At 46.3% G+C, this 27,535-nt stretch overlaps 1 protein-coding gene across 8 annotated transcripts; it reads left to right on the plus strand.

The window, feature by feature from the left end:
- The first annotated feature begins 8,873 nt into the window (after positions 1-8,873).
- TSKU (tsukushi, small leucine rich proteoglycan) lies at positions 8,874-27,305 on the plus strand. Of its 8 annotated transcripts, none has more exons than XM_021533919.3 (4): positions 8,874-9,009; positions 11,507-11,593; positions 13,408-13,531; positions 23,879-27,305. In XM_021533919.3, exons 3-4 carry the CDS (start codon positions 13,509-13,511, stop codon positions 24,942-24,944), a joined length of 1,089 nt encoding a protein of 362 aa, XP_021389594.1. In that variant the 5' UTR covers positions 8,874-9,009; positions 11,507-11,593; positions 13,408-13,508; the 3' UTR covers positions 24,945-27,305. The 8 variants fall into 8 exon arrangements, with proteins under 8 accessions (XP_021389594.1, XP_021389591.1, XP_021389598.1 ...); XM_021533916.2 differs by lacking the exon at positions 8,874-9,009 and adding an exon at positions 9,697-9,794; XM_021533921.3 differs by lacking the exon at positions 8,874-9,009 and adding an exon at positions 10,333-10,954.
- The last annotated feature ends 230 nt before the right edge of the window (positions 27,306-27,535 follow it).

Consider the following 27,535-nt stretch of genomic DNA (forward strand, 5'->3'; position numbering starts at 1 on the left):
GCAAAAGCAGCTGCAGAGCAGAGGCATTTTAAGGTTATAGGCAGACCCAGCAGAAAATCATTGTATTATTCCAGGGAAAGGATAATCTGTCAAGACACCCAGCTTTGTTGTCAATACAGCCTCGTCACAGCTGGCACAGACAAACACAGTTTTAGATTAGCAGGAATAATAATCACAAGCCCCACTAGCACAGCAAAGTGGCACTTCAGGTGTCTATATGTCATTCACAGTGCTGCTTCCTGGAAATGGGCCTCCCTGTAAAACAGAGTTGCCTTATATTCCTCAGCTTTTATCTTGGGATAACTCACTTTCACTGCTGCCAGAAGGGAAATGCAGCTTTTCTCTCCCGTGGAGACCACTCTTTGCTGTGCACCTCCCTGGAACACTCTGAGTCATCAGTATGCTTCAGAGGAAAACAGGGGACTTAGGGTTTGGAATTTGGGATTTGGGTAGAAAGTGATCTCCTGGGGAGCTTTGCTACAGGCAGAAGGGCAGAAAAAGTGTAAAAGGAAGTGAAGGATGGAGGTGAAACTGACCAAATAGGTAGGGTTTTGCTCACAGATATGAAATATGGTAATCCTCAAAAAATCAGCAAAAACTTCTGGGCCATTATATCTATGCCTTGCTAGCTTAATCCCACAACTTGGGACAGAAAACATCACATTTCCAGCTGTAAAACCTTTCTGCCCCATCATATCCAGTTGTGTGTAACTTTATCTTGTGTTACAGAGGCAGCTTTCATCCTTCCATGGCCAGTGTTTACATCCCCATACATTTAGGCAGAGCAACTGTTTCTTCATTCAGTTTTTCTGTTTGGCAAGCAAAGTCAAGACTCACACCTTCGACCTACACATTTACCTCTTGAGGCAGAGTGGATGAATAAAAGGAAGGCAACACACCGAGCTCAGTGCTCAGGAGGGAAAAACAAGAGGACCATTGTTTGCTGCACTATGAAACCATCTTCTCATCGCTGGACTTCCTCAGGTCACCCTTGTCAAGATTGATGTTAAGTCAGGATGATGTCAGGGGCTTCAACAAGCCCTTTTCCCCTACATCCTCTTCCCATCCAAAGATGTGTGGGCCTGTTCCTACTCTTCACAGAAGGCACCATCACTTATTATTCCAGCTATCATGTCAGTGGGGGCTTCTGCTGCTCTTGTCTCTTGCAGCAGAAATAAAGTCTACTTGTTGATGAAGTACTGCAAGGCTGGAGACAGGCTCTGGTAGCAGCTAATGCCATCCCACACATTCTTCTGTGAGAAAGACCAGCTTCTGAATTTATCATTAAATCTTGGGCTTTCTCTGAAGCTCACTCTTTGTATTACCATAGAATCATAGAATGGGGAGGGTTGAAAGGCACCTTTAAGATCATCTTGCTTCAACCCCCCTGCCATGTGGGGTCACCTTCCACTGAACTAGGTTGCTCCAAACCCCATGGCATCTTGGCCTTAAACACTTTCAGGGAATGAGGCATCCACATCTTCTCTGGGCAGCCTTTGTCAGTGCCTCACCTCCCTCACCATAACAAATTTCTTATATAACAAATATCTAATCTAAATGCATCCTCGTTCAGTTTAAGGATGACGTAAATCTTCCTAGCATTGCTGACAAGTGTCTGCTTGTTTCATTACAACCCCATCCTTGGGTTCACAAGGTTTCTGGTATTGATGAGCATACATTTTGAAGCACGAACAAACAGCCAATGGATCAATGTTCGCTGGGACAAACTTGCTGAGATGAAATACCGGCTTCATTTGTTAAACTTTAATGATTGACCTGCCTGGCAAAGCCAAGAATGAAATAACTCCCATTTCTCTAGGCAAGTTTAGCTATCGGGTAGTTACACTTAAAGCTCAATGAACATTGTTTCTTTAAAAGCATTTCCTTACCACTTGGTTAAAAGTACCTGTAATTAAACCTCAGAGGAACACATCACAAATTTAAGGTCTGAGGTTTGAATGACAGTTTCCCGCAGCAGCTTCTTCCTGCATGGAGATGCCAACTCATGGAGTAAGCATTTGTGTGTCCTTTGGGGAAGGGGACGATCAGAGGACACTGCAGCCTAAACAGAGTATCTATTAAAGCAGGAAAAGATGCATATGTCATCTTGTCTGAGATACATACCATGCTCAGTTACCATGGCAATGGACATTATAGGTATATTCAAGGGAGGAGAAGAGTGATTAGCAGACAGAAAAGGGGGAAGACTGTGCCCTCTCAGAGTGTTTTCATTAAGATTATAGGAAGTAGGATCTAGATATTAGACAGTAGGTGTTTGCATTCTTGTCCTAATCTAACTTTAAAAGTATGAGCGACAAGGGCATCCCTTGTTTCCCTCAGCAGGCAATTCGACCAGATGAAAGATTTTCACAGTATCTGGCCTCCTGTTGTCTCTATTTCCCACTCTATAGTGCTTAATCTTCTCAATTGACAAGCTAAAGCATGCCAAATCAATATTTTCTTTTGAAATTTGGCTGTTCAAAGGCTACCTTCATCAAGTAATGATTTTGTGCTTTGGGCTAAAAACTTGCTTCGAAGGCTTCAGTGCACAGGTGAATTATTCCTTTCAAAATAAAAGAAAAAAAAATCATAATAATTTTAGCTGTGACTAGTGAAAAGTAGAAGAATAGAAAAAATGCTGCCTTTTATTGGGACTACAGTTAGTTTGTCTTTTAGCCTGGTTTGTGAACAAAATAATACCTATGTGGTCTTTTGCCTATCATTTAAACATCAACACTTTTAAGCATGGCCATTATCACCCACTTTCAGAAAATGGTCATTTCCACTCTCTGGGGGTAGGAAGTCCCTGCAAGTTTCATTAATATCATCAACCAGAGAAAAGGAGAATTCAAGGCAAATTAAAGGAGAATTAAATGCAAATTAATCTATCTTGATGGACTCCTTAATGGAAAGGCAATTTCTTATTCATCCTTCAAGGCAGCAGCCAGCTAATCAGCCATAAAACACCTACTGGTCCATCAGGGACCTGCTAGCATGGCCGTAGTCTGCTCTTTCCTGACCAAAACTGTAGGGGACACTGGGAGAACTGCAGGATGCAAATGTTCATGGGACCAGGAAACCAGGTTTCATTGCTCATGCAGCAAGACAAATACGTCAACAGATTTCTCCAACAAAAGCATTTAAAAAACATCTAAATCTCATCTATCGTTTCCCTTTTTTCCACAATACATGTTGCTGCAGGGCTTGTTTCAGCAATGGACTTGCACGCACTCATTTAACAAAGGCCATGGGTGCTTAGTGAAACCCATGATCCTCTAGATGTGAAGTCAATGGAGCTTTAACAAATTCAAAATATCATGTGGGTTTAAGAGCTTTCTGGGATAAAAGCTGGACTTTGGAAACTTGAAGCAAAGAACTCCAAAGGTCTCTTCCAGCCTAAAGTTTTCCTTAAGTTTGGATCATAAGATCTGTTTCTGTTGTCTGTATGCACAGTACTCAGCTCTTACCTTATTCCTCCTTGGTCTTCACCTTGCCAATGTAAATTAGCCTTATTTACAGCCCAGAATTCTAGGGAATTTTCAACTCTCTGTTTTTTTCTGGTTAAAGGACCTGAATCCATCCATCAATATCATCTTTGGGGATGAGATGTCCAAGGAATCTTGCAGCATCAAGTCGGGTGCAAATTCCCTGAATGAACCACTCAGACTCTTTCAGTGTGAATTGGTGGATTAAATATGGGCCAGGCAGTCTGGCTTGGACTTCAAAGATTTCCACCTTCTCAAAGGGATTCTGATTCTATCCATTTTATATGGAAAATAGAGACAAAGAAATCTCTGAATACTTAGGATCTAAATACATGGAACTGAATAAAAATCCCAACAGGGTGTTAGAAAGATGCAAACAGCCCTTCAATTTACAGTTACAATTTGATTTCTTGATACCAGATTGAAGCAGCTGCAAAAAACTGAGAAGAAAAAAAAAACATAAAAATCCCTGTGCTTTCGTTCCTTCCTTGTGTGACCTTATGAACCTTCATGACTCCAGGTAGCATTTGACATAGCTGAGGATGTGACCTTTCAGTAGGAGAATGAACTCAATCTACCAACACCTTTACAGAAACAGGTCTTGAAAGTATGACAGGGCTTTTGCCCTTGTTGGCCCCAAAGCTTAACCATGGATCATAGCAGAAAAATCTCAGGATACATTGATTTGAACCAAGCAAACCTAAATATTTATTAATTGAAGAGCTAAATATTGACTTCATGTCAAAGTGAAGGAAATATCTGCAACAAGAGTCTCAACACTTATAAAAAAGAAACAAAAATTCTAGTGAGCAGCTTGCTAGGAAACAACCACCCACTTCCAAGAGCAGTTAATACAAGCAGATGGACAAAAGCTCACACTTCTCTTGGGTGGGCTATTTAGGCTCCACAATACCTGAAAAGAAGATGCTTGGCCCCAGTGTGGGAATAAAACTATCATAAGTGTCCAAGCCTCCTCCACTTTCCATGGAGAAAGAAATCTGGTACAAGGGCATGCAGTGACAGGGTAAGAGAGAATGGTTTTAAACTGAAAGAGGGTAGGTTTAGAATAAATATTAGGAAGAAATTCTTTACTATGGTGAGGAACAGGCACAGTTTGCCCCAAGAAGCTGTGATTGTCCCATGCCTGAAAATGTTCAAGGAGATAGGGAGGGCTGGCCTGCTTTCCTGATGCTGAATTTTAATCAAAATGCATAAAAGAAGGTCTCCTAAGCTCAAGGGAGTTGAAATCCATAGACCCCACTAGCCAAAGCAGTGTCAAATCCGCCAGGCTACGGAGCAACTGGGATGAGGGGAAAGCAAGGGCCAGGGGATAAACAATGAAGAAGAGGGTCTCTTCTGTACCTCTTGCTCAAGCTGAGTCACCAGGCTCTAAGGGGAGCAAAATTCAAGAGGCCAGGCAGGAAGAATGAGTAAGAGCAACCTTGACCCTTGCCAACAGCCATGGAGCTTCTACCAAGAGGAGCTGGCTTCTGTCTCTTTTCCCAAATATTTGTATTTTTCCTACTGGCTCTCAATCAATACAGATATAATCAGCATGGTGAGCAAAGAAGGGTCAACTTTCCATGCCAGTCCATTGGTCTATACAGACCAAGCAAGCTGATTGCAGTTAATTACTGATGAGGAGCTCACATCCACAGGACATGGTCCAATGACAAAGGGGGAGGATGGACCTACAGAAAAACCTGTCATTTTGAGCAAGGCTGTACAACTAAAGTGCAAAGTGTATCCAAGACTTCCATACTTCCCTGAATGAAAAAACCACAGCTGCAAGTAGTTGTTTGTTTAATTCTTAGTTGTTACAGGAGTTTAAAAAAATCTTTGCTTCTAATTCTGAGTTAGAACAGGACTCCCACAAGGAAGGGAAACATTCCCAGAGCAGACAGGTAGACCTCCCTGTATCATCTTTTCCCACTGGGAACTGATGATGTTGTTTGCTGCTGTTGTCAACAGTGTTTTATTTAAACCCCTTGCAATAACTGAACTCTTTCACAAGTAACCCTGCTGGCTGCTGCTGTAGGTTCTTCCTTCTGAGCAATCACATCAATGGCAATTGAGCTTGGACAGCTTCCTAAGCCATCTCTTCCATCTCCACCACAAAGGAGAGAGTTCACGAGCAATCCCTTGTGCAGCAGCCAGGGAAGGCTTCCTCCTCTGCAGGAGTACTCTCGTATGGGGGAAAAGATCAGAGTAGGGGATTGCCAGCCACTGATCTGGCTTTGTGGCTTTTCCCAACAGTTTGGTGCATGAAAAACCTTTCCTGGAATTGCATAATTACAGGAAGGGAAATGAGATGTCAGGGAGGGGCTCAGAGATCATGAGGCAAAACTCCAGCTCTAGCTCTTCTTACTAATCCAGTTTATGTCATCCCCATTCTCACTTTAACTTCTTTTCCCTGACAGGTCTATTAGGATTCATTCAGGAGAAAGCCAGAGTGACTCAGACATCTCTCCTCTAGCATAAAAATTCTCTGGATTTTAACAAGTCCAACCAGCCATGATGTTATCAGACATTGAGAAACACAGAACTGAGCTGGAGTCTTCTGTCAAGAGAAGATCTGAGGAAAGCTCAGCATGGTCCTGGAAGAGCCTAACTGGGAGAAGATGTCCTATGGTTCCCAGAGCTGCCAGGGTCTCTGCACCAGCAGTACAGGAGGGCTGTTTGGAGAGACAAAACTGGAATTCCATTTCCATCTTTCACCCTCCCCTGGTGCCCCAGGCAGCGAACTGTTTGAGACAGATGGGGATATTTGTCCAAACACAGAATGGCTGGTTTTGTGTGGGAATGTTCATTCCATTGGACTACACATTTCTGTGGAAACCCTATTTTATTTTTACAAAAATAAATTCTCATGTGGCAAAGAAATAGAAATAGTGATGGTGGGAAACATGACCTTAAGACTAAACATCCTCTAAAAATGCTGTTATCTTGATAGTTAACTCTTTGGACTGCTGGAGGGTCACAAAGTTGCTCAGAGGGCTGAAGCACCTCTGCTGTGGAGACAGGTTGGGGGAGCTGGGCTTGCTGTACCTGGAGAAGAGAAGAGTCCAAGGAGCTCTTGGAGCATCTTCCAGTGCTCTAAAGGGGCTACAAGAGAGTTGGAAAGGCACTTTTGACAAGGACTTGCAGTCAGAGAACAAGGGAGAATGGCTTCCAGCTGTCTGACAGGGGAGGTTTAGATAAGAATTTAGGAAGAAATTGTTGTGAGGGTGGTGACACACTGGTACAGTTCTTGTTTGAAGTAGCTAAGAATCAGAAGGATGCTTAACTAATTCTGTGTTAGCATCACATCAGGTCTAATCCCTATCCCCAGATCACCCAGAACTGCCAGCCCTTGTCATGACTTTGGTCAACTACATCAAACTGGGCCTGTATATATAACATATAGATATTATGTATTAGCTGGATCTCAGCCAAAGGATTTAATTCCTAATTTCTTCACCTTTGAACTGACATTTTGTTTTACTGAGGAGAACTTTGACATGGCAAAGGTCTAAAATAAAGCATGGAAAAAAATGAACAAAATGGAAAATTAAACAAAAGTTTCCAACTCAACAACTTCCCCTACTCAGAGCTATAAAAACTGAACAGTGTAAAGACCCTGCTGAATGGATCCTTACAAGAGACTGTTCATGTCTGGAGATATCACTGAGACATTTACATGGAAAATCACAACCCAGTCTAGGGGATTTTCCCATGGTTTTCCCCAAAAAGCATTTGGCTCAGCTGAGTCCTGAGCACACATTTCCTCCCTCTGGCTCCCTGGGGCTGCTCCTTGGCAGAGCTCTCCAAGTCTGATGGTGATTCCCGAAAAGCAGCTCCCGAGACAGGGGCAGAGTGAGAACATATCCTGGATAAGCCACACTCGGAAATGCAGAGGGTGGAGAGGAACAACTGTGGCATCTTCCTGATGCCCCCATACCTCCTGCCTCCTGCCTCTGACCAGAGCTGCACTTGCTGGGCAGGGAGGTCACCCAGCAAATCTTCATGCAGTGATGTTCTTAGAGAAAGCAGCTGCCCAGAACAAAAACAAACCAAACCCTTTTCAGGACTTTTTCATCACAAAGAGATGCTAAATACAAATCTCAGCACCTCAGGCCTTCTTGAAGGTTGTGGTCTGAGCAAACCCTGATCATCAATATGGGGCAAGTGGGGTATTTTGGTGCTACTAAAAGCAAACAACAGGATGCCTGATTGTACTTTCTTAACTTAAACTTGCTACAAAACAAGCAACTACACATCTTAAGACCTGGCGCAGGCCAGTCTTACAAAAAGGGTGCGAGATGCTGAATATGAGAAGCTGCAGCAAGCCACAGGATATGTCCTCTGTGACCCATGGAGCCTTGCAGTCCCTTTTGCCTTTTGCAGTGCCATGGCACAATGACATGAGGCACTTGACACCCTGAGATAAGCTCAGTCAGTTTGAGCCTGGTGCCAAAAATGCAAAGGTTGTGGGTTCAATCCCTGTATGAGCAATTCACCTTAGAGCTGGACTTGGTGATCCTTGTGAGTTCCAGTTCAGAATATTCTGTGAATCTGTGACTTCTGATTCTCTTTCCAGTACCACCATCATGACTAAAGCCACCACTGGGCTGCTACATCTAATAACCAAGAAATTCTGATGCAGGGCTGCTCATTCACAGCCCCAGGCACTGCCTATCCTCCAGTGATGGGATTCAGACTCTCTGTACCCCACACTGTGGATTAATATCTGACTGTTTGGTTTTTTGAGGGGTTTTTAGGGGTTTTGTGAATTTGTTTTTTGTTTTGAGGGTTTCTTTTGGGTTTTTTTTGCGGGTTTTTTTCCCTCTATTTATTTCAAAGGTTGCACCATACAATTTGTAAGCCCCAGTCTCCTGCCTGTTGGCATTGCTCAAACGTTGGTGCTGCCTTGTCCTACCTGCACCCTGGGGTGCCAGAGCTGACCTTGGCGCTGAAGGCCTGGAAAACTAAATGAAGGCAGTGTTCAGGAATAGAACTCACGTCTGCAAATACAGCCCTGCAGAGGTCAGAGCTGGAAATGCGGTTGTGCTGAAAGGGCAACTCCGGTGTGATCCCCAAGAAAGCAAAGGAACGACAAAGAATTTTATCCAGGGGGGATGCAAGGCAGCAGGAAGGGGGACTCTGTGCGTGTGCAAAGCCAGCTCGACCACCCCTTCCCTCTTCCCCTGTTAAGGGGGGTCTGCCAGCTCAGGAGTGGCACAGTCTAGCGCAAGTCCTGCCTCCTGCCTCCTTCCTCCTCCTCCTTCTCCTCCTCCTCCTCCTCCCAGATGTTCCCTTGTGTGCAGCCATCTGTTGAGCTCCCTCCTCCCTCCTCCTGCGGGGAAGGGGGCAGCCAGCTTGCCCGGCCAGCTGCACGCCTCGGACGAGAAGGAGGAGGGAGAAGAGGAGAGCAGAAGGGGACAGCCGGCCCCGAGCCCTGCTGCTGCCGGCTCCCGCCGTGGGAAGCGGCGCAGCGCTTCCCTCCGTGGGAACCGGCCCGGCACTGGGAACCGACCCCGGACCCGTGAGTCCCCCCCTCTGCTCCCATCCCTTCCTGACCCCGCATCCCCTCCCTGACCTCCACCCCTTCCTTGCGCCCTCCATCCCCTCCCTGGCCACTGCATACCTCTCTGCACCCCCCTCCACACTTCCCCGGGTGTGCTGAACCGTGGGGCTCATTTTTGGGAAGGGGGGAAGCTGGACCGCGATGGGCTGAGCCCTCCCTGCTGCCTGCCCGGGGATGTGCAGGGCCAAACCCGGGGGTCCCTGCTGCGGAGCCCTCCCCAGCCTCAGAGTGCGGAAACTTTTCGGTGTGACGAGTTTTTCTTCGCGAGGGGGTTGTTTCGGTGTGATGAGTTTTTCTTCGCAGCCGGGGTAGGGGGAAGGACAGAGGTCTCGGCTGGAAGTAAACTACTTTTTTCCCCGCTCTGGTTTTTCCAGAGGGGGAACTTTGGGATGCGGTGGGTGCGTACGAGCCCCCAGCCCGGCTCCCCTCCCGGGATGAAACGTCTCCAGCTGGAATCCCTTCCCTTCGCCTTCCCCCAGTGGAATGGTGGTTTCTAGAGGTCTCGGGATCGCCACGGCTGCAGGGTAATCCGAGCAGCAGCTGGAGGCTCCGCACCGCCTCCCGTGCCCGGCTTCGGGGCTTTGATTTCACACAGGGCTCCCTGTCTCCCCTCCTCTCCCTCCTCCTCCTCCTCCTCCTCCTCCTCCTCTGCGGGCCCTCCCCTCAACTCTCGGGAGCGAAGAGAAGCTTTTTAGTGGGTTTCTGGTGCTGGGAGGCTCGCAGGGTTTGAAAGCTTACCCAAGGTAAGGAGAGAAAGGAGAAGGAAAGCTTAGAGGGGTCGGCTGGATGGGGTGTAGAAGCTGGAAGGTGCAGAGGGGGAGGGGGGTCCTTTCCCCCCGGGTTGCATTGATAAAGGCATGGCAAAGGCATTCCTGACTGGGAATTTCCCATCTGTGAGTAAATTAAGCAGACGGGGAAGGTGTGTGTGGGAAGGGGAGAGAGGAAGCTGAGCAAGATTTATTCATTCTCTCATTGAAAAAAAAAAAAAAAAAAAAAAAAGTAAAGGAAAAAAAAAAAAGAAGAAGAAGAAGAAGAAAGAATGAAAGAAGCTGCTGGGTGTGACTTCTGAAGCAGGAGGTCAGAAAGCACGGGGTTCCCCTGATAGTGCACACACCCTGTAAACTTTTAGGCAGCTCCCAGGAAACTTGTTATTAATGCTGCAGTCATTAAAAGGCGCAGCCCACGGCAGATTTATTAGCTCAGTAAACCACAACACGTGCCAAGCTCTCTGGAAACAAAAGGGTCTGTCAACTTCACTCCTTTTGCTTGGGGTTTGGGAAGCCTGGGAGGAGAGCGCTGGGGATGGAGCCGGTGGCTTTTGTCGCGGGGAAGTGGCATCGCCTCCGTTAAGCGACGCTCGGCAGCACGGTTCGGGAATTCAATTCCGTGGCAGCGAAGACATTGGAGCAGGGCTGTAAGGAAAGCACAGCGAACCCTGCTGAGCTCACGGTGCTCGTCGCGGCAGTGGGACGAGCAGCCCCTGGTCTCCCGAATGGAAAGCTTTCCCCGTGTGCCTGCCATGATAAATCAGCTGCCTGAATAACAGCATTCACTGAAGTTACAGTGGGAAACTTGTCTGGCTGGACACTGTGCCGTTGCTGTGCGGAGAGCAGCCGGTGCCGATCGCTGGCGTTGCGCTGAAATATCGCATTGATTGCCGCTCCGGAGCTCGGCTGGCAGCACCGGGCTATTGCAGCCGAGAGGAGCAGGGCGAACACCGGGAGAAAGACGCCGGGGAAAGGCAGGGTTGGAGCATCTCGCCCTTCTCTCCGGCAATAAGAAGCGCGCTGGATGTGTTGGATGCTGACGGGAGCGGAGGAAGCTGGCACGTCCCTGGGAGGATTTTCAGCTGAACTTGGCTGGGGGCTCGCTGTCGGCAGCCAGGCGCTCACAGGCGAAGCGGGTCAGTGTGGCCCTGGCGCGGGGCCTGGCTCCCGTCCCACCGTGACCCACGGGAGGCAGTCCCGGCCCCTGGCCCGGGGAGGTGCCTGCTCGGTGCGGGTTATAAATGGCCCAGGAGTGTAGGGAACGCTGTGAGGAGCTGCCCCTTCCCTGCTCCAGGGGCGGTGGGAGCGCGGGGTGAGGCGGGAGGCTGGTGGCGGCGCTCAGACGGATTTTCCCTTGCGGCATCCTGGAGCAGGGCAGACGTTGCTGATTTGTGAATGAATTTGAGCAGCTGCTGTCAGAGGCAATGGGGAGCAATGACAAAATGCCTGGAGGGAGCGAGGACGTGACAAACATCCCAGGGGTCATTAATTTCTGGTGACAGGCTGGACTGGCAGGAAAGGCTGCGGGGTTGGGATGAGGGTCGCCTGCACCCCTATTCTTACAACTAAGTGTAAGGAAAAAAACAGCATTGAATGGATGAGAGGAAATTGGGAGAAAAGGGAAAAAAACATGCCGAAGTTTTTAGGGGGTTTTGTGGATTTTTTTTTTTAATTTTATTTTTATATAGGGAAAAGCATCTTGTGCTCCCTGAGGCAGCCACCCAGTGAGCAGCAGTGAGTGTCACCCCTGTGCAAGCCCAAGCTGGGAATACAAGGTGAGCCACCGTCTTCCAGAGGTTTAGAGTTTTCCCTCCATCCCTAACTGCTTTTTTTTATCCTCTTTCAGTCTCTCCTCCTTCCTCCTCCTCCTTCTTCTCTTTTGTTAGCTGGTTGGTGGGGAGAAGCAGACTCTGGAGGGTGGGATGAGACAAGGCATCCTTGTCCAGCAGCCCTCCTGACCCCTGGCACCCCCAGGCTCTGCACGGTAGCTGCAGCACTGGCTGCCTTGGCAGGCTATCAAAAGAAACTTCCAAACACGGAGATGTTGAGGGCTGGGAAGAGATAAAGGTTGGCTTGAGCAAGCTGTTTCTTGTCTTAAAACTTGGCACCTGGACCTATTGAGGCAAATGTATGAACGGCTCAGCCATTCATTACAAGGAAATCTTGATATTTTAATTTTTATTGATTCTTTGTTTTTTTTTTTTTTGGGGGGGGGGGAGGGATTTAATTTCCTGGGAGTTTCTATTGTATTGGTGGTGTGCAGCAGGGGAAAGGAAATTTGTGCACTGGGAATCGCCCCAGCCTTCCCATCTGCTTGCAGACACTGCAAGAGATTAAACCATCCTGGCCGCCTTAGCATGGGACATTCCTGAGTTGAATTAACCAGGCTGGAAATCTCCTGTCAGAGCAGTGGCAAACTGGAAAAAAGCACTTTATCTTCACCATAGTAGACAGAGGGCCATGTGCTGTGGGTAATGTCTGAGCGCTGGTGTCTGCAGGGTTTCTTTTCCTTCCCCTTTCTCCCTTCCTCATTATTTTTGCAGTCTTTGTCTCTGTGATGGTGATTCCTCTCCTTTCCCCTGATTCTTGCTAGCAGCTCAAACCCAGGGGTGGGGAGACAAATCACGTAATGGTTTGGATTGGACCTTAAAGATCATCCAGTTTCAACGCCCTGGCTGTGGGCAGGGACACTTTCCGCTATACCAGCTTATTCAAAGCCCCATCCAACCTGGCCTTGAACACTTTCAGGGATGGGGGCTGTATTTTCAGGGATTTTTTTGTTTACTTTGAATAAGATAATCCTCCTCAGGAAAAATTGAGACTCAAACTCCTGTTGTGATTGATGGGTCAAACCAGTTGTGATTCCTCAACACCATCGTGTCTGAGGTGACACATGTGCATGGGGCTTGTGACTCCTGTCTCCAAGTGGGGCAGGACATGTCCCTGACCCCAAAAGTGCCTGTTTTCCTCCCGTCCTTGAGAACGATATGTCTGTAGTAGTTGGCATGGTGAGGCCAAACTTCACAGAGCAGGATGGGGGAGATCTTTTATCCAAAGCAATTTAATCCTACTGCAAAAGTTCTGTTTTTATCTGTCCAGGATCAAAGCATTGCAACTTCTTGTAAGCAATCTCCAATTCAAAGAATTGTAGGATCATAGGGTAATTGCCAGTCTCATCCATCCCCTTCCCTCTCCCCTAGCCTGGCTGCCCATTTTGTAGAGGGCAAAGCAGGGCTGCTGTCCCTAGAGTGTCCAGGAAGGCAGGAGCTCGACATGGAGCACAGGGACTGTGGTAACATTTGGCTAAACCAGTTAGAGCAGTGGCAGTATTGGCTGGGGACTTCTGTGTGGAGTGAGATCCACAGGCTTTGTGCTCCCTTCCCAGTTAAACTGGTGGGAATTAAACCTGGGGATGGGGGTGAGTGAACACCTCTCAGACCTAGTACTAGTCATCCATAAAGTGTCAGGAGGGAAACTGAGGCACTTAAATGGGGACTCAGCATAGCATTAGTGGTGAGAAATTGGTCCTGCTGGGGAAATGGCTCTCCCAACCCACTTCAGATGATCTTTCTCCAAAACCCTCCACCAGCCAAGAGGGACTGGAGAATCCCGGGCCAAGGAGGGGAGGAAAAGAGCAGAGGAGATACTGCACACCATGGGAGCAATGAAGCATCATCTGCAGTGGGAATCATGGTGGGGATGACACACTACTGGTAAACCCTTTATCAGCTCTACCTACAGCCCTTCTCCTCCCCAAATCTCCCCTTCCCAAACCCTGTAGGAAACCCACTGGGTCCAGTAAATGTCTCACATGCTTCACTGGGGTGAAGGCAGCTCCTGGAGCCCCAGCTGATGCTCCACCAAGCAGTTTCACTGGCATTCATTGCTTGCAGCATCATGATACAAGAATTATTGGTGGGGGGGCGCAAAGAAAAGCCATGAGGGGAATGAGATGGGAGTCTCCAGCTGTGCTGTTTGCAACAATAATGGCCAGGATTGTGTTTATTATCTCCTCAGTGGAGGGTCTGCAGCTGCATGCTGAGAGCCACAGACAGCAAAGGGGACCAGAGATTATTGTGCGTGGAAAAAAATCCAACCACAAAAATAAATAAAAAGCCCACAAAGAATCCCAGGCCAGCTGGAGCAGTGCCACCCAGATTAACTCCCAGTCTCCTCGTTTTAACCTTCCTCACTGAAGTCAGCAGCCCCTCAGAGTTGTTAGGAGAAGGGAGATTGGCAGCTTCTGCCTTTCAAGGAGCTAAAGCTGCATGGGGTTCACTTAAAATCCTTCTCTCAGGGCTAAAAGTGTTGCCCAGCCAGGTTGAATTTCTTTTCCCTCTGCTTTCTCATAAATTTTTCCAGTGCTGGCTGCACCATGACAAAGGCATGCTGTTGGAGGCAGTACTTAAACCTGATCTGCAGCCACCTCTGTTGTAAAGGATTCAATGCTCTTAGAGGTCTTTTCCAACCTTAATGATTCCATGATTCAACGAGAAAGAGCTGGAAAGCCATTAGAGATACAGGATGATGAGGCTGTGATGAGTTGTTTGTTCTTGGTGGGATGTGTCTCACCAGGAAGAGCAGAGGCATCACCCTGGGATGTATCACCTTGTCCTCCCTCCTCTCTCTTGTTTCCTTCCCCCTGCCTAGCTCATCTTCTCTGGGGGAACCCATCCACATCTACCTGTGCAGCATGGTCTCCCTGCAGCTCAGGCCAGCCCTCTGGGGTGATCGGAAACAATCCAGATCAGGGGTGTGGGGTGCATCCATAGGCATCATGCCTTTCCCTCACTGACCAGAGAGCTGCTGGTGGGCCCTTGCAATCTGCATTCCCTGGCACAGAACATGGTACCTGCCATCCCAGGGATGTGCATGGCACGTGCCATTTCCCAGCTGGGCACAGTGGCATGGCTGACCAGCTCTTCTAACAGCTAAAGCCAACAAGTATCCTGTGTGGGTAGGAGGTTTCCTCTCCCCGTGCTGCACCTCTTAAGGTTCCTTGCTGGCATATGGTGTTCATCCTGGAGTGCATTCCTCTGGAATTATATAATGTCTCTGGGAGCTGGAGTGCAGCAAAAAACTATCATCATAGCAGGAGCCAGTGCAGGAGCTGTCTGGGGTTGGCTGTCAGGTGTGCGTCGCCAAGGGCTGAGGCTCCAGAAGAAGCTTGCTGGAATCATTTTTGCTTTCAATAATTGACTAGGTAAGAAAGGAGGAGGGTTTAATCCTCTCAAGGGGACTGCTGTGATTTGGGTAAAACCTGGGTACTCACAGACTCCCTTCATGCCTCACAGTGGGTTCTTGGGCACTGGAGGTAGCTTCACCAGGTCATTCTACAGCAAAATGCATTTGGACTGGCATAAAACTTTGCGTAAACCTCTCCTTTGGCTATGAAGCACCATGTTGAAGGGCTGGTCTGTTCCCGAGTTTGTGCCAAAATAACGGAGACCTCCCATTCTGGGACATGTCGCTATGATAAAAATTCTATTCAGGCTGAGTTTGAGATGGTTAAGAAAATATTTGTGTTCCTGGCAGAGATGAAGTCTCTCTTATACTCAGTGAGTGCCAGGATAGTGAGGCCTCCTGCTCTTGGAAATGCTCACAGCTAACAAGCAGAGCAGGGAGGACAAAAAATAGGAGTTGTTAGGAGGTAAAAGAGTTCAGAGTTGTCATACTGGAAGTGAGCAGGAGAAAGTTCTGCACTCTTCCATCCCTCACTGGCACTTATTTGACTGGGCTGCTGGAAACCAGTTGTGGCTGCCAAAGCTCCCAGTTTGAGCGGTTCTGCAGCTGGAATAGCCAGGAGGCAATGGTGGGGCTGGGATGCTCACATCCTCTCTGCTCCCATAAAACCCTGTGAATCCCTCCTGGTGCTGCACCACTCCAGCACCTGCCTTCCCCTGCCCCCAGCCACTCAGGAGGCCTGGCAAACAATTTCCTTTTGGGAATGCCCCCTCTGGGCACAAGCACAGCTTGACTTGAGGCTGGAGATCAAAATTGCTTTCAAAAGCCACAGGAGACTAATTCCTCCACCTGGAAATAAACTGCTATTAAGCTGACAGCTTTCTGGGCTGAGCAGAGAAGTGGGAATTTTGTGCAAATCCTGATGCCATGGTGATTTAATTCCTAATTTTCCTGTGCTGGATGTGGCACCAACATTTTCCCACTTGAGTAAAAATTCCCTGGAGCTGGGCTGATCTTCCTTTACAAAATGCATCTTTTCAAGGAACAAAGCCTTTAGTGAGGCAGAAACTGTATTTCAGCCACAGATGTAAATGAGCTGGAAGTTACTGTATGGGCTGGCAGATCTGCCTGCACACGTTTTCCCTTTGTCAGATCCCAAAATATACCACCCTGCACCTTGATTTCCTCCTCCAGGGGGAATGAGGATACCTGAGGGGGAAGATTGCACAAGAGGAATAAACTACTAGCTGTTTAAGCACTAGGATGATAAATTATCTCTGGCCTCTTGCAAAGCAGGTGGGAATTGTGACATTAACAGTTGTAACAAAGTTTGTTTTAATAGGTCTTTCCATTTCTTTATTAAATAAAGGATTTTCTTTGTACATTAAAAAAAAAAATAGGGCAGAGACTTTCAGCCAAGCAAGCATTTCAGCATCTTTTCCCAAGTAACAAGCAATAGGATAAGAGGAAACAGCTTCAAGTTGCAGTAGGGGATGTTTATATTGCAAATTAGGGAAAATTTCTTCACCAAAAGGGTTGTCAAGTATTGGAACAGGCTGCCCAGGGAAGTGTTTGAGTCACCATCCCTGGAGGTATTTAAAAGATGTGCAGATGTGGCGCTTGAGCACATGGTTTAGTGGTGGGTTTGGCAGTGCTGGGTTAACAGCTGGATTCAATGATATTCAAGGTCTTTCCCAACCTAAATGATTCTATATTTGAACACAGATCCATAGTGTTGAGCTGTAGGGTTTGGAGGTGCTGGGTTCCCTCTAGGCCAACCCCTCACATCTTCTCTGCAGCCCTTGTGGTGGCTTGGAGAGGCTGCTTGGCTTTGCCTTTGGCGCTGTGAAATGCTTTTGATGTTTTTGATGCTTAATTTAGCTTTGCCTTTGCTAATCTTATCTATCCCATCCCCTGTAACATCTACAAGCATCTCCCTAAAGGATGGAGAACATGTTTGGATATTGGAAAGTCATTGCAGTTTTGGCTCAGCAATTTCTGTCCAGAGAGGAGAAAAGCAAATGGAAATAACCAAGACAGAAAAATGTGAAATGGTATATGGTTTTTTTGTTCTTTGCCCCTTCTGGCTGTCCACAACCTTTATTCCATGGGGTTTGGTGAGATTCAAGTCTTGCAAACACAGACTTGATGCAGGGCAGTGGGATTCTTATTCAGATCAGGAAGCAGCATCTTGTCTCTGTTTATGCAGTTTCTCTACTCCTCACTGGTTTCCACTTGAACATCAAGCTGTTGATTTTAAATCTTTGAGTGTGACTGTCCAGCCACTTCCTTATCCACTGAGTCATCCAACCATCAAATCCACGTTTTATCCACAGAGATTAAGATGTGGAATAGATTAGTGTCAAATGCTTTGCGCAAGTCCAGGTAGATAATGTCAGTCGCTCTTCCCTCGTCCACCAAGACTGTAACTGTGTCATAGAAAGCTGTGAAATTTGTCCAGCAGGATGTGCACTTAGTGAACTCATGCTGGCTGTCACCAACCACCTCCTTATTTTCCGTGTGCCTAAGCAAAGTTCCCGTGAGGATCTGCTCCATGATCTTGCCAGGCAAAATAATTAAAGCACAAAGGAATTCTTAGCGAAATCTTTTCTTTTTTTCTTTTTGCATTCCTTGCATTTCATTCTCATTTTTCCCAGGGAGCAGGAGCATGGAGCAAAAAGCAGTCAGGCACCTGCAGGATGCCTTTTTACTCCATCTCAAGCCCTTGGTATCTCTTTACATTAAACCATAAGGGCTAAAATCACCAGTGGCTGAGCTTCCCCTCATCCTAACACTTGCATGCACCAGTGAGGGAAATAGGGTTGCAAATCCTTGTGTTTATATCCTGTTGGAAAACTGGGGATGGCTCTACTGTTCTAAGCAGCTTTGCAAGTCCCACAGATAAAACCATCAGTGTGAAGCGTGATAATTTGTCCTGTAAAAGTGACTTGCACAATATCTCCTGATGGAGGCCTCCATGAAATCAAGTGCAATTTGGAAGAGCCAAGGGACTGATTCTCATCCTGTTGAGAGAGTTATACCAAGAGTAACTCCACTGAACTCTCTCAGATCCATCTAACAAACACAGGATCAAACATAAAAACCTGATACTTCTTGGATTCCCATTAGCTCTCCTCTCCCTAAACCCCAGAAGTCTCAAACACTGAGTATAAAACCAGGGCTGTTTACAAAGTGTCTCCCAAACCAGCAAACAACAAATGCAACAAGCGGGTCAGAAAACACTGTTCCCATTTACACCAACATTTTTCGGTGAGGTTTCATAATATTTATCAAGAGCTCTTTGCAGTATTTATGAGGGGAAGCTTTCTGTAGGAAGAGCTGGTCTGAAGCAGGCAAAGCAAAAGCCTGAATGACCTTTACTTTCAATAGATTCACACGAAAAAACCAACAACAAAAAAAGAGTGACCTTGTCAGCAGCAGTCTCTTTATTATGGGAGGGGTGTGTGTCTGCAGCAGGGGTTTCATGGTCTCTGGCTGTAGGCTGGTTTGAGCTGGTTTTTCTGCCTGCTCAAATTGGCATATGGGATCTGGAGACCCGACCACGACTGCATCTGTGGCGTCATTTGGGCTCAGTCCACACTGGAAAAGTGTAGCTGCTGCTAGTGCTGCACTTTAGTCGGTAATTATTCTAATTTTACCGAATAATTAATGGGTGGAGCGGGGGGGGGGAAAGGTCTCTTATGCAATTTTGTTGTTGAGAAGCAACTCTGGAGCATTCTGGTGCTCTAAAGCTGCTGTCCCAGCTGCCACTTAGCCTCCAAGATATTTAAAAAGACAAAGAACCAGTGCCAACTTTTTTTTTTTTCAGTCTGGAGGATTTATGGCCTCTATCATAACCTATACACTTGTTTCACTTTCCAATAACATTCCCGTTCCCCTGACCCCAATTAGTGCTGGTAGCCAAGTGGGCCTGGTGAGCTTTGCTGTTAAGATTTTGTTTATTCCTTTACTTGGCTGATACAATAGAAGACAATCCCAAAATCTTCCTTCTGAAATATTGTTGCTAATACAACTCTTCTGTCCTTAGCTAGAACAACAACTCTGTTTGGGACGGGTGGACTTCTGCTCCTCCTTTTTGCCTTTTTCTCTGAAATTTTCTCTCTTTGCTGCTAATCCAGAATTAATATTGCCAAGAAATGTAAAAATCACCAGGATCTAGCCACCATGCATGTCATATCTGATTTGGTCTAGTTGTGGGTTGCTGTGGAAAAAACAGATTCTGTTTTCCCCACTCCTGTGTGAGAGCTGGTAACTCTATGGATGGTCACCGGAATTGTTGGAAAACTGACCCAGCAAAGGGGAAAGAGAAAGATCAGAGGGGCTTCTGTTGGATCAGTGAGCCAAACTGGTTTATCCAAGTGCACCTAGTTATTGGGAGGGACTAGGGTTTGGAAGATGCAGCCAAGAATGAGGTGGGAATCAGTAACCAGGGAGAGTGGGCATCCTACTCTGTCATGGACAAGGGAGAGAGGGACATCTCCAGAGATGTGTATGGGCTTAGGTTGCTTTCATCCCCTTTTGGAGCAATTTCATTCTCTACATTCCACTGTAGAGACAACTGGTGTTTTGGGTTTTTTTTTGCACTTCTTACGCATGTACCTCAAGCTTCATTGGGTGAATTTGGGCCTTTAGCCCCAACCCCAGCACCATTTCAGATGATGCTTTGTTCAGAAGCATGTTGAGGGAGGCTGAGGGAATTAAGAATGAAGAATGAGGCAGCTGTTTCCTGACTCCATCAAACAGCAAACTCTAAAACACCTCCCCTAGTATTATTTCTTTAATTAGTCATTGATTTTTTGCTACAGGGAATTCCAGCTTGGTGGTTGCCAGGGCAACTGGAGGTAGCCTAGGTAGCATCCTCTTAATATCCACATTCCCAAAGAGGGGGACCAGTCCCCAGGCAATGGGCTTTCATCCAGGGAGGGATGTGTCAGCTGATCTCCCTAATGAGAAAAGTCTTTGAGGGAGAGGAGAAGGAAAAAATCAAATGCAGTGAGAAGCATGAATTTACAACAACATAGTAACAAAGCTTTCCTCTCCTCACCTCACTCCCCAACCATCATCTGAGGCCTGGCCTCCCTCTGCAATCTGCTTTTAATGTTGGGGGCTTTTTGGCTGGGAAATTTCAGTGTGAGTTTTCTGTTTGAGTCCTGCCACACAGCATTGCAATGGATGAGCATAGCAGGGAGAAGGCATAAGGGCATCTGCAGGCTAACAGAGAGATGTGGGATCTGAGGGGATGGCTGGCATGCTGCTAGAAGCTTGGTCCAACACTGGTTCCATTAACTACCACAGGCTCTCCTTAGGATTGTCTCAGAATATTTGACCTGCAGAAAGGATGAGCAAGATATAAAGACCAGAGCCCTGCAGTCACTACAGGCACCTGAAGCGTGGGGGAAGATATTGCACCCCCAGGAGCTCCTGTTGGAATCAGCAGATATAAAATGACCCATAGAGCTTCCAGACGGCCAAAATGTATCACTGGGATCTCTCCATACCTCAATAGCCATAGAAATGAAGAGGACATGGCTAAACCAGCCCTAGGGTGGCCTGCTTTCTCCCAGTGACTTTCCCCTCACTGTCCTAGGTAATGGTGCCAGTGGTTTCTTGTCCATGGTATTTCATACCTAGGTGAAAGTCCCCAGTGCTGCAGGAGTTTAACTCCTCTTCCTTTTACAAGGGGATACCTTGGCTTCCTGCCTTTGTCAACAAAGCAGCTCGTGGGCAGCAATCCAAAGGCATTTTGGTGCAGTTTCAAACACACACTGCACACAGAACTGTAAATGCCTGCGGTGTGTTTCTTTCCCCATTTCAAAGAGAACCACTGATTATTGCACACAATAATAAAACATGCCTGTACCTGACTAAGCTCTTTGCCAATGATCTGGCAATGCAGGAGTCTCTTTCTTGGACTGGAAGATGACCAGTAACTTTATTTCTCCTATCTTTTGTCAGAGCTATTAACCAAGTAGCATGTTTGCCTATGATGGTCTATTCTGCTCCATAAGGGAGTTTCCAACTGGTACTAATGGATTGTATTCCATCTGCAAAGCAATTGCAGAGCCAGTGAAGGAGAATTCGTGGCAGTGCTGCAAGGAGGGAAGAGGCAATAGATGCTGTGCAAAGACTTCAGCTGAGCTTTGTGTACTGCATTTCAGCTGTGTCATGATCTGTCTGTGCTGCTGGCTGAAGTGATAGATGTTGCAGCGAGAGTCACTGTATCTGCCCACTTCTGGCAATACTTTTTGAGGCTGATCAGGATGGGAATTCCCATGTCAAAAGGGTTTGAGCAGGTGCATATCAAAGCCCAGCATCACTTTGCAATCTTCTCTCAATTCATAGAATCACAGAATAGCTTGGATTGGAGTAGACCCTTTAAAGGCCACCCAGTCCAACTCCCCACAATAATCAGGAACATTTTCAACTAGTCCAGATTGTTTAGAGCCCCATGCAGCCAGGACTTAAATATTTCCAGGGATGGGGCATCTGCCACTTCTCTGGGCAACCTGTGCCAGTGTTTTATCACCTTTATCATAGAAGAAGACTTCCTTAGATCTAGTCTGAATCATCCCCTCTTTTAATTTAAAACCATCACCCCTTATCCTACCACTACAGGCCCTATTAAAAGTCTGTTCCCAGTTAAATTAGGGTTTTGGATTTTGTCCTCTTACTTTTGTTCAGATGTTCCATAAGGAGCCAATGAAGGCTTTAGCAGTGCTCAGAAAGTAAAATTTAACAGTGGTATGTCTTTGGACTTCCTGGTGTATGATTCAGCTCCCACCACAGCTAAAACAATTCTATGAGGAAACGAGATGCACTTCTGAAGGAGAAGTTGGGAGGTCCTGTCCATATAGAGACATCAAGCAGGAATAGCAACTGGGTAGAATTTGGGAGAAGAAATACCAGTAGACTGGGCTGATACCAATGTAGATACTTCCCTGTATGTGAGATATTTAACATTTGAGGTTTTGCAGTTTTAGTTTACAAGAACTCCCCACTGCTCTAACTTCCCCTGGTAATAAAACATTTCAGTGCAATCCAAATGCAGCTTCATGAAAAAATAAAAATAGTAGTATTTATTTTAGGAGGGGCTGCAGAAGGCAGCAAGCTATGTCTGTCTGCACAGAACCAGTGGGGATCAGCCTTGATGTCATTAGGAAAGGGATATCTGGAAAAGTGTCTGCAGAGAAGAGCCCTACCCACTATGTCCCTTCTGCACACGTAAGTGTTTTCTCAAGAAACAGTTGAGATGGGCTGATGCTAGGGCTCATCTTATTAATTTTCTGTTGTATCTGTATAATAATGGACCCCAAAGGGGCCTTTAGCAATGGTTTAGTTGCAGGCAACTTGGCCAGAGTTCCAATCTCTGCTTTCTGTTGGCAGGAGGTCTGGGAGACACTGCCATAAAACTTAACATCAGTGATCAGGACAGTATTTTTGCAACACTTTTTTCCCTTTGCACTTTTTTTGCACATTGGCAAGTAGTCCTCAGTCAGTCTCCTGGGAATGAAAGCAGGGCCAAGAACATCATGCTGAAAAGGGAGAGAAACTGAATCCAAGGGGTGGGTGAGGGGAGATGAAGTGTGAATTTCGAGGAAATGGTCTTGGGAAGGTGCAAGGGCTGTGAGGAAGGAATCTCAGCCAGATCAAAGGGTGTGTGGGAAACATGATACTTCGAGGAAGTTAATGAAGTGCTTTTAAACGGTGGGAAAGGTAAGAGACCAAGGAGGCTGAAGTGGGGATGGGAACTTTCATTTAAAGGGATTTATTTTACTTTTTGCTTGTTAAATGAGCAGTTGGCACATGAGGTCTGTTTATGGCTAGCAGCATATCCAAGGACCAGTGCTGATGGATCTGCTTGTCTGGCTTGGTGAGATTTTTTGTTTCCAGCCTTCTGGAGACCTTGTTTGTAAGGCATGGGGAGTCATCACCCAGGACTGCAATAGGAACCAGTGAGGACAGTCCTTGCTGCCTCTGCTGACCTGCAAGATGCTGACATGCTCCTATGTAGCCTCTCCAGAGATGCAGATCTAAGGATTGTTTTGTCTGTCTCTTGAAACCATGCAGCTATTGTTGCCCACTGTTGTGTGGGTGAGTTGTTAGGATGCCATCTGAAGAGGTTCAGCAAAGCTGGAGCGTGTAGATTAGCTCTCTGCTTCTCTTGTATGAGATGATGGAGAGACAGAAATGTCTTGGAGGAAGACAGATCAAAACCAAAGTAGTGGAGAGAACCCCTTGCTTACTGGCACTGTTAATTTGAGAGAATACTTAATGCAATTACCAGAGGCTCCCCAAAGACTGTATATTAAGCAAATTGTCTCTCTCCACGGTGCAGAGGGCTGGGCCCACCACAGCAAAGGCTGAGTTAAACTGAACAAGCCTTGGTTCCTCTGCTCTGGTAGGAGCTTCCACCAGGCCAAGGAGTGTTGGTTTTAGCCACCTGATACAAATCCAAACTTCTAAACTTTACATCTCAAGTCCAAGGAAGGGAGATGTGATATCCATTTGGGCAGTAAGGAGCTGTCCTTTTCTTCCATGGTCCAGTCAAAAGTTTATATGTTTAATAGATCATGCTTTAAGGCAGCCTACTGTTCTTAGAGCTCATTTCCAATTTTGCCTCAATTTGGTTATGTGTGTAAAGACTGCTGACCCAATTTTTTTTCTCCATTAAGTTCCCACTGGGGTTCATAACATGAGAGAAAAAGTCTTTGGGATATCCATGCTATTTAAGGGTATGCTTAATCTCTCCCTTGTAAAGAGAAAGAACAAGACTGCATAAATCAAACAGTTACACATCCTTCATAAAGTAATTTCTACAGCAATTAAATCTGCTTTTCTATTGTCTTGTTTTCCAGGAGAACAATGCATTTCCTGGCCTGGTTCAATTTGCTGCTTCTCCTTCCTTGCTTTGGTACTACAAAAACCTGCTTCCCTGGCTGCCACTGTGAAGTGGAAACCTTTGGTCTCTTTGACAGCTTTAGCTTGACCAAGGTGGACTGCAGTGGAATAGGCTCACACATTGTTCCTGTCCCAATCCCTCTGGACACCTCCTACTTGGATCTATCATCAAACAGACTGGAAACAATAAATGAATCGATGCTTACTGGCCCTGGATACACCACCCTGGTGAGTCTCGACCTGAGCTACAATAAAATTGCCAAGATTTCTTCCACAACGTTTTCCAGGCTTCGGTACCTGGAGTCCTTGGATCTGAGTCATAACTCTCTGGAAGTCCTTCCGGAGGACTGTTTCTCCAGTTCTCCCCTAAGTGACATAGATTTGAGCAATAACAAACTTTTGGATATAGCTATTGACATTTTTGCTTCAAAAGGTCAAGGCAAATCCCTGAATGTGGATCTATCCAATAATATGCTCAGCACAATTACAAGGCACCATGAAAGGAGCATTCCCAACATCCAGAATTTAAATCTTTCTGGAAACAGGCTAACATTTGTACCAAACCTTCAAGGCATTCCTCTCCGATATTTAAATCTTGATGGAAACCCTCTGGTTAAGGTTGAGAAAGGAGACTTCACGAGGCTGAAAGACTTGATTCATCTATCCCTCAGTGGTCTGCATGGCTTTAGAGAGTTATCTCCGCATAGCTTCAAGGAACTTCAAGCCCTCCAGGTTCTGGATTTATCCAACAATCCAAATTTGAAGTCACTGTCTGCTGAAGTTATCTTTGGTCTGAACTCCCTACAAGAGCTCAACCTCTCTGGCACAGGCATATCATCCTTGCCAAAGACTTTGCTGAAATGCCTGCCTTCCATCAAAAGCATCACCTTGGGGAAGGACATACAGTGTCTTAAGACCATCAAAGAAGGACAGTACCACCGACAAATTGGGCTGACCAAAAAGGAAGTCCTCAGTTGCCATGACAGCCGTGGATCTGTAGCAGCAGCACCTTATGTTTTGTGATGAAAGTGGGCAGAAGAAGGGGTAGGCCAGGGAGGGTGCGGGACCATGGGACTTGTACAGGTGTCGGACTGAGATGGCTTGCAGTGTGCCTTTTGTAAAACTGTCAATAATTTATATATTTGTATTTGCCAATAGTTGTTTGTGGATTTTATAAACTCTCAAATCTCGGTCCGCGTTATCTGCAGGCTCCGGATTTCACCCGGCGCATCGAGGTCCTCACTCATCCCGTCGGCTCAGGAGCGGCGATGTTGGATGATGCGGGGGCAAGTCGCTCTGCAGGTCCCAGGGCAGAACACTCCATCTGGAGCAAACCCTTCATGCCTCAGATGCGTTTGTAGGAGCAAAGCTACACCTCCGCAGAGCACACACCAAAATGTACCAGCTCTGTAGCTGCTTGCTCACAAACCCATGCATCATCCTTCTTTTAATTATTACTCCCCGAAATGTGCCTTCTGGATGTTGCCTTCATTAGCAGCACCCTGTTTTCTGTCATGCACTTTCAATCTTGAAGAAACATTTCCAGACAAACCTGAATACAGGGTGCACTTAATGTGCTGGGTTTTACATGTTATTTGCATAGGTGTGCAATGAACATTGAGTAAGTCGAGACATTTTCCCACCAATTTCTCCTTTTTCCACCTTGATCCTTTTCATGTCTAATTAACTTAGGTCCAGCTTTGGCAACCTCCTGTCTTTTTACTCTCAGTGAGCCATTGGTCAGAGATGATGTGCAGCAGAGGAAGGGAAGCAGAGGGGTCTGCTAACAGCCACATCTCCCCCAGGAACTAGCCTTTGATGAAGAAGGTTGCAAAGGGAAGAGATCATGTAGCCTAGCTCAGAAAAAAAGAAAAATAAAAAAATGGAAAAGAATCCCTCCTCCCTTTCTGGGGAAGCTTGGAAGGAAACTTTGACAGGGCTTCTTTCTTGATGACCAAGATGCAGTCCTAGAGGATATGAGAGTAAGTTGTTTCCAGGCTGACATTCCCCATCTGAACACAACATCTGCAGCTCATCTGGGCATATGTGAGGCAGCTTGCAGTGCCAAAACACTTCTGAGAACGTGCTGGGGAAGAATTAACACTGATGCTAGTGGTCCTGGAGCACTTAGCTTATCAGAGAAAAGATCTTTGGGTTTTTTCCCAGAGTTTCGGCTTTTCTTTCTCTCACACAGCTCCTTGGTTGCCAAGTGAATCTGATAAACTGAAATCTGATAAAAAGCCTAGTCCTCAAAGTTTTACTGATTTTTTTTCTCCCCCCATTGCTGAAATGCTGGCAAAGGGGAACCCTTCTGGACCCTCTTTTTCTCCAGTCTAGGAGGAAGTGGGAGAAGGCAGTATAACGTGACTCAGTGCCAAGTGTGAAGCCTTCAATTTGCTAATTAGGAGCAGTGGAAGTGACTGCTGAAGTCTGGTCCACATCTGGCATGCTCTCTCCAGGGGCATGTGATGTTGTGGATGGGGGTCATGCTCAAGCTGATCTGCAGTTTGGTCTCTAAATCCAGCCCTGCATCAGGGTCACTTTCAATGTTTGATTTAGGGAGATCTGTGTAAAGGTGGTACAGATATAAACTCATCTCACAACTGTCCTTGGGAGTGTTGGAAGAAGCTCAGGTTTTGTTCTCATACCCTCAAAATTCTTGGAAGGTGGAAACCCTGTTACCCAAACCCTCTGACTCCATAAAAGTCAGAGTCAACAACCAACTTTGGATACTGAAATTTGGTACTGAAATACTCCCACATTTCTATCTGTCTCAATTTCAATAATTTTTTTGGGTAGCTCAGGGTGGGATTTTCACCCCTTCCTTCAGTTTTGGGGATTTTTTCCTCTACCACGCCTTTGCAATGTTTGACCAGCTTTCACAATCACAGGAAAGGTTTATTTTCTTAAAAAGGCAATGGGGCTGCCTATGGGCAGAGATCTGGGGGGGAACAGAAACTAATTGCAGTGCAGGACAGGGGCAGTTTGTGAGGAAAGATGTGGGGGTTTTACTGGATTTTGCCTTTTTAAGAGAATCATTTTCTGCTGGCAGAAAATGTATTTTTTTTAAAGAAAAATACATTTTAAAAATACTGTTTACTTTTTTAAGCCTGTACATAGATGAAACATTACGGTTATCACCTACTGTCAAAGTTACTGTCTTTGTAACACTGTGGTAAATTTAAAACCCAATGTGACAATCCAATTGAAGACTGCAAGATTTCCTTGTGTAATCTCATGCTAGCTGCTAGCTAAACTAGTCTTAGCAAAAGCTGGCAAATACTATTGCTGTGTTAGTCTGTTTTTTTAAAAAACCTCTGCAGCATTGTAAGGCTTTGTGATTACTCACAATATAATAAAGTGATTTGGAGGAGAATAAACCCAGATCCCCCAGATTTATTGCTTTAATGCTGAGTGGGTGGCAGCTGTCACTGGGTCTGAAGTGCAACACAGCTTCTCTCCTCTGCTGATCCCCACTGCCCCCATGGGTGCTGCATCTGCAAACTGGAGGCAGGATTTGTCCCACAGTGCTTGGCTTACTATGCTCTTCAGTGATGGAAAGACTTGAGAGCTTCTGTGGTTGACTTGAAGGAAATTAGGAACACATGGCATGA

This window comes from Lonchura striata, chromosome 2, assembly GCF_046129695.1.
Source record: "Lonchura striata isolate bLonStr1 chromosome 2, bLonStr1.mat, whole genome shotgun sequence".
Classification (NCBI taxonomy): Eukaryota; Metazoa; Chordata; class Aves; order Passeriformes; family Estrildidae; genus Lonchura; species Lonchura striata.